Consider the following 10156-nt stretch of genomic DNA (forward strand, 5'->3'; position numbering starts at 1 on the left):
GAACTCTTAATATTTCCCTTTCTTTTTTAAACTTGGTCTGATATCCATTATATTTTATTCTAATTTAAAATCATAAAACACACCAGTTTCTTCTTTCCTGTGAGGCACAGCAGCCTTGGTTAGCTATATCCTCCTACAAGGGGGCCTTGGTGTGCTCTTTTACACAATACTCTTACAGTTCAGTCTTTCAGTTCATGTACTGTTCAGCTGAAGCTAGTAGCTTTAGCACTTCTCCTGTTAAACCAGCTTCCATCTGATTGGCTGCCGCTCACAAACAGAAGAACATCAGGTGAGTTGAGCTGTCTGCCTCAGATGACAATTTTAAGGGGGATCTCCACTCGCCAATATCATACAGGTAATAGAAAAAAGCTGAAACGGAAACAAACACAGTCTAAATCTGACCTTTAGGCTCTCAGGGAATACTTGAGTTCATGGCAGGAAGTAATTTAATAGCTTCCCTTTTTAAACATTCAGTGTACACAAGGTTGAAGGAATGTTAAACATAATGAGATTAGGCTAGTTAGTATCCATAATAACATATCAACACGTGCATGTCCCTGTATACTAGACTTGTTTATTGGCAGCAGCTTTACTGAGTGCAAGATCATTTATTACACCTAAGTGCACAACTATCCGGTGACAGACTGTTGTTGGCTAACTAAATTACAGCACTATGCACAAATTAGTGGGATCCTTGACAGTGACACAGGGTGGGAAAATGTCAAGAAACCAAATTAATTACAGGAATTCTGCATTTGCTTTATAATATCGAGAAGCTTCTGTAAAGGCTTCACAGTGTAGTGGTTTACACATTTTGTTAAGAAGCAAACAATCTTCAGTATGCTTCCTGGAGGAGAGACAAATGTTGAGGCGTCCGTCAGGAAGATATTGGACCCCCTGTGTCCTCTGATGCACCTGGGTGAGGGTTACACAAAGTAAAGAGAAAAACTACGCTTGTAGTAAAAAGCTCAGAGTAGAAAGGTGATGTATAAGTGCAGCACATTTTCTACCCGCTGTGGTGAATAAGGGAGCAGCTGTCAGCATCCTTCCTTTGTGTCTGTTAAAATGATGTAATCATTTCTCTTAATGCCATATTAATTTAAAAAAAAAAAAAAAAAAGAAATTCAATACTACCTTTAAACACAATACTTAATGAAAATGTCAGGAACTTACTTTGACTCATAAACCTTTAATTTAAACAGCTCGTCACCCTGGATAGTACATAGCGTACTACTGGGTTCACACAGGAATAAAAAAAGGTAAATCTGATTTATTATTATTTATTGCCACGTTCCTCACACACACACTGTGTATAACAATCCTTTCGTCTGCCCCACCCCCCCCCAATACTGAATTTATTCTTCGATCACAGACAGAACGAACATCAGAATAAATTCAAGTCTGTGGCAAATCAAAAAGCCTGGCTGTGCAAGATTGTCTGTAGTCATGAAAAGCCCGATGTCCAGCATAGAAAGGAGCTAGATAACGTAGTGCTTAAACCACATATGAGCAGCTTCTACATACACCAACACCTGGAATGGATGGAACTAAAGAAAAATCCCAACAGAAATACTGATACTCATGCGCTTTCGCTTGTCTCTTACAACATTCGCCCATCTCTCACACACACACCAGTTTGCAGGCACCGTTAAACTCTTTGCAAAGATGCTAGAGGGTTCTCCTTAGGAAAAGTTATCCAATGTGACTGAAATTTTGACTATGTGCAAAACTTTGTGGACAGCCACCGGTAGCAAGAGTAGCAGAAGGTATTTTTGGCCATGCTCCAGTCTATATGCTGAGAGTGTTCAGAGCTGGTACTAAAGTAACAGCGTCTGGCAGGTTTTGGTTCTGGTCCTGGCTTCCTTTACTCTGGAGGAACTTCTGTCGATGCCGCTCCTCCTGACGCTTCTTTTTCTCGAGCCGCTGCTGCTCTTTCCTCTGTTTGTTGGAGACCTAGGGGTGAGCGAAAGAAAAGAAAAAGTCAGTTATCCTCGTTGAGTAAAGTTTAAAACTGCTAAAGCATGACCAATGCTGCAAAAAGATATTTCACAAGTTAGGAACACCAATGTGAATCAATTTCATGTATAATGTGAAGTATAAAATATTGATTTAGCTAGACAGACTCCTTTATAATGCAAATAATTAGCAGGAAATTTGTGTCCACAACCTTGGATTTTTGAACGTTGCTGCCCTCTGCTGTCTGGATGGGATCGCTGCAGTGAGCGGCTGCAGCTCTGCAGGCTGAACAGGATCCAGAGGCACACTGGCCCTGGCAGGACTGGCCCACCGCAGAGCCAACAAGCCACTCGGCGTTGATTGTCGCTGCACTCAGTTGGAGTAAGTTTTCCTCATCACCTGAGGCAAAAAAGATATAAACATGCAAATACAATCAGATCTGTTTCTGTTAGTGTCATACTAAGAGTCTCAGTTCAATGCTGGGATGTTTATGTGATCAACACAACTAGCTGTGAAAAAAATCCAAAGCATTCATGATGCTAACGATTATGTTGCTTCCCTTCACAGAAGTCTACTTGTTCCAACAGCTAATAATTTAAATGTAACTTCTAACCCTGGATCCCTCGATTCTTGATGGAGCTCAGGATCACGTTGTCCTCCTCTGACGCTGAAGGAGAAGACTTTTTGTGCCTGTCTCTCTGACCGTCCCCAAACTCACGCTGCTGTCCATGTGAATTCTGCATATTCTGGGAACAACAATGATAAGAAAAACATCAGAAAAAATCTAGTAGAAGACGGCTCATTGGGTGCAGTGTTGACATATAAAGACGCATGCTAGATGAGAGCTAACTGTTCTTTAAGTACTGGTCTGGTAGGACACCACACCTCTATGCGGAGCTGAGCAGGACTCTCAGAGTTGTCTCCTATCCGTCTCACGCTGTCATAATGGTCTCCATAGCGGTAGGCAATGTGCAGCTCTCGGCACACCTGCTTCTCTGAACCGTTGATCTGCAACAAAAACACAACATATAAACAGCGTGGTGTGCCACAGAGACATCATATAACAAATTATATTAGCGCACAAGATCAGGAGACATAATTTGAAAGTGTCTGCTCCTACCTCCCACAGTGGAGTGTTGAGCTGATGGATAACCACTTTCACCTGTTGACTGCGAGCAAACGCCACAATGGCATCGTTGCCAGCAAAAGTACCAGGCTGAGAAAGATTGGCCACTTGCAAGGAAAAGAAGCACAGAGTTGTTACTGCCACAACTGCTCTCTTGAACTTTCAACACATGACTCTTAAAGTCTGTCTGTTAAAATGACTAAAGCTGTCCTATTGTATATATTACTATTTCCACATTTTTACACTAAAAAAAAGTAAACTAAGAGATCGTATATTTATTTTGTGACACCCCGTCCCTCCCACAGGCCACTTACATACATCTGTCACTCAGAAGCAATAACCACCATAGGTCACTGCAAAGTTTCTGGTCAAAACTGCATCCCACTGAACTCAGCTGTCTGTCTGTGCAACTATATTGCCAAAAATATTCCCTCACCTACTGAAATCATGGAATTCAGTTGTTTCAATCACTTCCATGGCCACAGGGTATAATATTCAAGCATGAAGACATGCAGACTGCTTTTACAAAGATTTGTGAAAGAATGGGTTGCTCTCAGGTACTCAGTAAATTTCAGTGTGGTACCATGATAGGACCTGTGTAACAAGTCCAATCGTGAAATTTCCTCGCTACTAAATATTCCACAGTCGGCGGATGCTGAGATGCATAGTGCACAGAGGTTGCCAATTTCCTGCAGAGTCAAGCACTACAGACCTCCAAACTTCATGTGGCCTTCAGATTAGCTCAAGAACCATGTGTAGAGCGCTTCATGGAATGGGCCTTCATGGCAGAGCAGCAGGATTCAAGCACAATACACAGTGTTGGATTAAGTGGTGTAAACTGAGCCATCACTGGACTGTGAAGCATTGGAAACAGTTCTCTGGAGTGACGAATCACACTTCTCCATCTGGAAATTTGGTGGATGAGTCTCGGTTTGGCAGTTACCATCAGAACGGTATTTATCTGACTGCATTACGACAAGTGTAAAGTTTGTTGGCGGGGGGGTTATGGTGTGGAGTTGTTTTTCAGAAGTTGGGCTTGGCTCTTTACTTACAGTGAAGGGAACTCTTAATGATTCAGCATACCAAGATACTTTGGACAAACGTTGTGGGAACAATTTGGGGATGTTCCATCATGACTATATAACAATGCATAAAGCAAAGTGCACACAGACGTGGACCTTGCCATGTGTTTGCTTTCTTCCAAGTTTCTCTTCCAAGTTTGGGTTGAAAGAACTTGACTGGCCTGTACAGAGTCCTGGGCCCTATTTCAGGAAGCCGGTTTAGTGCAAACTCTGAGTAAGTATACCCTGAGTTAATGAAAACTCTGGGTTTTTGGTTTCACAAAGCGAGTTTAGATTAATTCCGAGTGAGTTACTATGACGACACACTCCGTGAAGCTAACCTGCCCCCTAGCAGGTTTACTTCAACTAACCCTGACTTTCTCCGCCTCTTTGTCAGAAACCTGACTGTAGGAAGTGTCAGACATGGCGTGCTCCTTCCTTGAAGAGCCAGTAGATGTAGAAGCCCAAATTCTCCGCAGAGCTCTCCGCCGGGAGAGAGTGATTAGAGCGCGTTTGGACATTTTATCATTTCCTGATGATTTCCTGTGTGAACGTTACCGTTTTTCAGCACAATCTATAATTTATTTGAATAACATCCTCAGGCCTAATATTGCTCATGTGACACATCGCGGACATCCTCTCAGTTCTGTACATATTATTTGTATTGCACTTCGGTTTTTTGCAAACGGGAGCTTTCTGTATAATATTGGTGACGCTGAGCACGTTTCCAAGGCTACCGTCTGTCGGGCAGTCAGGAATGTTACAGTTGCACTGAAACGTCTCCTGTACTCGTTTGTGGTGTTCCCCGGTCATAGACCCACAAGATTTATCAAAGAGGGATGCCACAAAATTGCAGGTATCAGGATGAACGAAACTTAATTCATGATGTGGTGATACTTGAACTACTACTTAAATTTTACATTTATTTTCACGGTTCCCAGGCGTGATTGGCTGTATAGATGGCACTCACATTCCAATCATTGCTCCTTCAGTAAATGAAGGAGACTATGTGAACAGGAAGTCTTTCCACAGCATTAATGTACAGGTACATAGTTCCCTGTAGCATTTCAAACTAACAAATTATTTCATTATAGTAATGGATGCTAATTTGTGTTCTCTGCACTGTGAAGATCATATGTGATGCTGCCAACATTATCACAAATGTGGAAGCCAATGCTCAGCCTCTGTGAGTGGTGGTGGTGGAGGACCCCCACCTGTTTTTCGGGCCTCCGCTTTTTTTCTGTTGGCTATAACGGGTCACATTTGAGCATACAGAGTAAGCAAATATGTACTTGTAATGTGCTCAGATAATTTCAATAAGTGCTTACAGAAAGAAAATTAATGTAGCCTCTAACTGCAATTGATTTACATCGGACAAACAGACCAAGCACTATGGCTCATAATACAATTACACCTCACCTGTTTGGACTATATTTTTATATTTCATTTTTACTTGCTGCCAGGAACGTTTGGGGCCTGTTGGGTTGCACCTGCGCTCACATCACATCACAAAATAAAATGTATAAAATAAAATAAAATAAAATATAATAAAATAACGTGTTAAATGGGTGGAAATCCCTAGATCAATGTTTAAATTAACACTCACGCATTGACTCTGTCGGCTATGTTTTGCCATGCATGCTCCCTTTCTTTTGCAGCTGAGGCTGTGTTACTTTTTTTCCGCAAATTTGCATGTTATCGGCATATGCTGCCATCAGAATTTCGGCCTCAAGCGCTGTAAAATACATTGACCGCGCCTTCTTTCCCTCCGTCTCCATGGTGACTCGCTTAATCTGTGCTCCACTAATCAGGGCTTTATGTATCCTCGTGCGCGCGCTTAACTTGGGGTTAAAGCAACTCCGCGTTGACTGAACTAATTGTTATCAGCCTTTCTGAAACCGAATATTCCGAGTTGGACAGTTCGGGGTTACTCAACCCTGAGTATCGTTTTTCACTCTGAGTTTTCTAAACCGGCTTCCTGAAATAGGGCCCAGATCTCAACTCAACAGAAAACCTTGGTATTAGAGTGGAGACTGTGAGACAGGCCTTCTCGTCCAACATCAGTGTCTGACCTGACAAATGTACTTCTGGAAGAATGGTCAAAAACTGCCGTAAACACTTCTAAACTCTTCCCAAAAGAGTTGAAGCTGTTACAGCTGTAAAGGATGTGCCGACACCATTTTAAACACTATGGATTAAGAGTGGGATGTCAGTCCAGTTTGTATAGGTGTGAAGGCAAATACTTTTAGCAATATAGCGTAGGTACCGTTATAGATTGTGGATTGCAAGTTAGAGTAGCCAATGTTACCCGCTTGCTTGTTTTTTTCTTACAGTGCTGTGCAAAGGGAACGTCATCCTCAACAAAGGGCTCAAAGTCTTGTCGATGGGATGTCATATAATCAACAGTTTCCTGGCGAAGACGCAGGTGGCCCCGGGAGTGACCCTCCAACTGGTCGCCTAGAGCTCTGAACAGACAATTCCTAAAGAACAAAAGGAAATGACAAATGACTGCCTGTGGTTGAAGGGTTTAATATACAATCTTTACCTAAATGAAGTTAAAAGTTGTTCGAATTTTTAAATCAAAGAGAGCTGCTCAGCCTTATTTTTTTTCCAAGCATTTTTGAGCCCTCATAATTGATTATGTAAAGGATAAAGACAGGGCATTTTTAGAACAGATTAAATACATTTAAGCTCTTTTAAAAACTGCATCCAAAAAATTAAAAACAAATCCAGGTGCTCCGATCTAAAGTCAGAACTGTTTTTCAAGATATCACCATATGGGATGTGGTGGGCCAAGTTATAGGATATGAACAATCTCCTATTTACCTACATTGTGATACTAAGCCTCATTAACTAGACACGATTCCCTCTGAGTCAAAACTATTTTTAATACAGCAATAAGCTAATGCAACCTACAGACTCAACACTGGTGTTCACATGTTCACATAATAAGTTCACATAATATTTTGATCACTTTGAAATAAATGAGAAATCAGTTTAAGCAGGACCACACAGAGAGAGCAGGTCTGATATTCTGGCTCTTACCCATCTCCAGGGACTTCTCTCAGCTTGAGCCCCAGTGCTTGCAGCTGATTGGAGAAACTGACAAACTCTGCACCTTCATCGCCATCCTGAGGGCGGTTCTTGCGGTCTTTTGCGATGGCCCGGCGCACTGCCCTTTCATCCCTCTTGCGCTCCAATTCACTCTTTTTATTGCTCCGCAAAGATTTGTGCGTCTGTTTCCTCGACATGTTGACTGCACTCGTGTCTGCAGGCCTACAACACCACAGTGCGTCTCCCTGTGGCAGTGAGCAGGCGCTTCATGAAAGACTACCACACGTCTGTAACTTTCTTTTTTTTAATGACAGAGAAATAGTAGATTTTTTTAATATTTCAACCAGACAGCATATTAGATCATTCTAGATTTTATTTAATTTTTATATAATATTATATATATATAATATATATATATATATTATATATATATATATATAGTATATATATATATATACGTTTATTCTTGAAGGACATTCAAAGCTCTTCTTTGGCGTTTGTGATCCCACACTGCTTCAATAATGTTCAGGTCTGGGCTCTGGGGAGGCCAGTCCATGACTAATAGTGTTCCCCTATGTGTTTTTCTATTGACGTATGCTTTTACAGTGCGGCAAAATGTTTGGGACCAAAATCTATCGGTTCTGTTATGTGACTGACAAACTTTCAGACAGTCTGACTGTATGAAAGCAAAATAGAAAGAAATGAGGGGTGGCTCAAGACATTTTCACAGTAGTGTACCTTTACTTCAAAAAAGCAGCATAAACTTTTTTCCCCCCATTTCTTTAATATATAAATCTGTCAGTATTATCTCAGATAATTTATGACGTTTTGTGACTTTAATTCTGCCAAATAATATTTTGTTTTTTCTTGAAAATTAACAATTTCAATTTCGAAACTTTCTGGATTTTTCTTTGAAGGATATCCCCTAACCCGGCTTTGTAATTTTTTTTAATTTTGTGTAATTGTTTATTTTTCTTGGCCTGTAAACATAAGCCGTGATACACTTTAGAGAAAACGTACCACGTTTTAGATATAAACGTCCAATAGTTTTGTTTTTTTTTACTTCCTTTGTTTGTACTGAAGCTAAATCATTTTACTTTGCTTTCTTAAATGTAGCCAATTAGTCAGCAGTATAGAAGCTAACTAATAAACACTTAGAAACTTAAGTGGGTACGGAGTTACTCGCTATCTACTTAGCTCAAACGAAGCGTTTTCGGCGACAGCTTAGCTGTTAGCTAGCATTAGCGGCTAGGTGCAGAGTACTCAACAGCTGGAGAGATTACATAACAAATCATCTCTTGTCTTTATCACTACATCATGACACACCGAGTAACTTAACATAGTTGACGTGCTGACACTTACCTTTAAAAAAACTCTGATTGACGAGATAACCAGTTTTTGTTTTTATTATGTTCTAGCTCAGAAAAGGAAAGTTGTGATTGTCCGTTTTTGTTTACAACTGAGGTTCCGCGTACGTATATCCGTGTACGTCAAAACGTACGGAAGGAGAAATGGGCCAAACATAAATGCGATTAAAAAGGCTTGCAGTAGCAGCAAATTTGCTTCATTTAAACAAAGTAAACAAACAACAAGGGAAAAAAATAGCAAGACTCCAGTATCTATCTCTCTTTCTTTCTATCTATCTCGTGGTCTTTAAATTCACCACCTTCCGCCTTCTTAACGTCTTCTAAGGCTACTCACAACCTACTCATTTTAATGATTCCATGCAGTTGATGAATATAAGGCGGAGGAGTGGGCTGAAAAGTAATAAACAGGATGTTTGCAACGTTAAGAAAAACAACATCAACAAAAACAGACACAGATAAAGAAAATAGCCTCGAGAGATAAAACTGCATAAACACATCGTGTTTTATGATAAGAGTTTCTATTTTTGAGTTGATATCAGAACATCATGTGAAAGAAAGTCCATTTTCAGCTGACAATTTTACATTTATGACTAAGATAAGATAAGATAAGATAAGATAAGATAAGATAAGATAAGATAAGATAAGATAAGATAAGATAAGATAATCTTTATTAATTTGTTGGGTTAAAGCTGCCGACCTTTGCCAGCGCCATCTTACCCTTCGACCATACATACATTACAACATCACATGGGGAAGTCAGGTCAGAGAGGTATAACAATGGAAAATGCCCAACATGAGGAAAGACGAGGAGAAAAAATAACTCCCCCCAGACTGAGCTCCAACAGGGAGATCAGTTTGAGAAAAGAAAGAAAAACACCTCAGCACATAGGACATGAATCAGCATATCTCACAACATAGAAGGCACAAGCTTCGAAGGTGTTTGGAGGGGGTGGGGGGTGAGTGTAGGTCTGTGTCAGTGTACATGCGTATGTGTGCGTGTGTGTGTTCCGTGTTCAACCGAGAGAAAGTGTCCCTTCACCCAGTTAAGCAAAAGTCAACAGTCTTCGGTCGACGCGGGTGGCCTTGAATGAGGAGGGAGAGAGTCACAACGCAGTCTTGTTATCTAAGGGAGAATTTGTTATTCCCGTCAGCTTTTGCCTTGAGCATCCAGCTGGTGCCAGGGGTCCGCATGAGATGAAGATGGTAGCTGTTTTGGATAGTGCGAACAAACTGAATCCAATTTTACAGTTGGTCTAATGTCCATCACTGGTCACCAGGTCTCTCAATTTCCGTTGTTCTTCTTCAAGATCTTATCCATATAGCAGAGCCATGAGCTTCTCCAAGATCTTGTCCATATTGCGTTCAAAAACACAGTCTTAGTACTCACAGCCCTGCTCATCATCTATCATGTCGGCCAGACTTGTGGGATTTTGAACAGCTGTAGCCGCTTCTTGTTCTTCGATAAGCCAGGTCCGAGCCAGCTCCAACCAGCCAGAACTCTGTTATCGTGGTTCCGAATTGGTAGATGTCGTTCAATCTCCATCATCGAGAGTGTTGCCAGACACACGACGCAACCAAAAATCAAGTATCCA

General features: G+C 41.0%; 1 protein-coding gene across 3 annotated transcripts; it reads right to left on the minus strand.

Moving 5' to 3' along the window:
* Positions 1–554: 554 nt before the first annotated feature.
* otud3 (OTU deubiquitinase 3) lies at positions 555–8881 on the minus strand. Of its 3 annotated transcripts, none has more exons than XM_014336528.1 (8): positions 8560–8881; positions 7189–7494; positions 6475–6623; positions 3077–3189; positions 2842–2964; positions 2570–2702; positions 2168–2355; positions 555–1953 (listed from the first exon to the last, which is right to left on the minus strand). In XM_014336528.1, the coding sequence occupies exons 2-8, from the start codon at positions 7392–7394 to the stop codon at positions 1789–1791; spliced, it is 1077 nt and encodes a 358-aa protein (XP_014192014.1). In that variant the 5' UTR covers positions 7395–7494; positions 8560–8881; the 3' UTR covers positions 555–1788. The 3 variants fall into 3 exon arrangements, with proteins under 3 accessions (XP_014192014.1, XP_005931532.1, XP_005931531.1); XM_005931470.3 differs by having other exon boundaries at positions 7189–7498; positions 8565–8697; XM_005931469.3 differs by having other exon boundaries at positions 7189–7442; positions 8560–8691.
* Positions 8882–10156: the final 1275 nt, after the last annotated feature.

Source organism: Haplochromis burtoni, unplaced genomic scaffold (genome assembly GCF_018398535.1).
Source record: "Haplochromis burtoni strain Fernald_Lab_line unplaced genomic scaffold, NCSU_Asbu1 Contig_141, whole genome shotgun sequence".
Lineage (NCBI taxonomy): Eukaryota > Metazoa > Chordata > Actinopteri > Cichliformes > Cichlidae > Haplochromis > Haplochromis burtoni.

Bases quoted from the DNA above. Each gene is read 5' to 3' on its own strand.
- otud3 (XM_014336528.1), bottom strand. From the start codon at position 7,394: ATGTCGAGGAAACAGACGCACAAATCTTTGCGGAGCAATAAAAAGAGT. The intron at 3,190-6,474 runs GTAAGAAAAAAA...TTTCCTTGCAAG, and splicing joins CGTTCCCTTTGCACAGCACT to TGGCCAATCTTTCTCAGCCT. The intron at 2,703-2,841 runs GTGTGGTGTCCT...TGTTGTTCCCAG, and splicing joins CTGCTCAGCTCCGCATAGAG to AATATGCAGAATTCACATGG.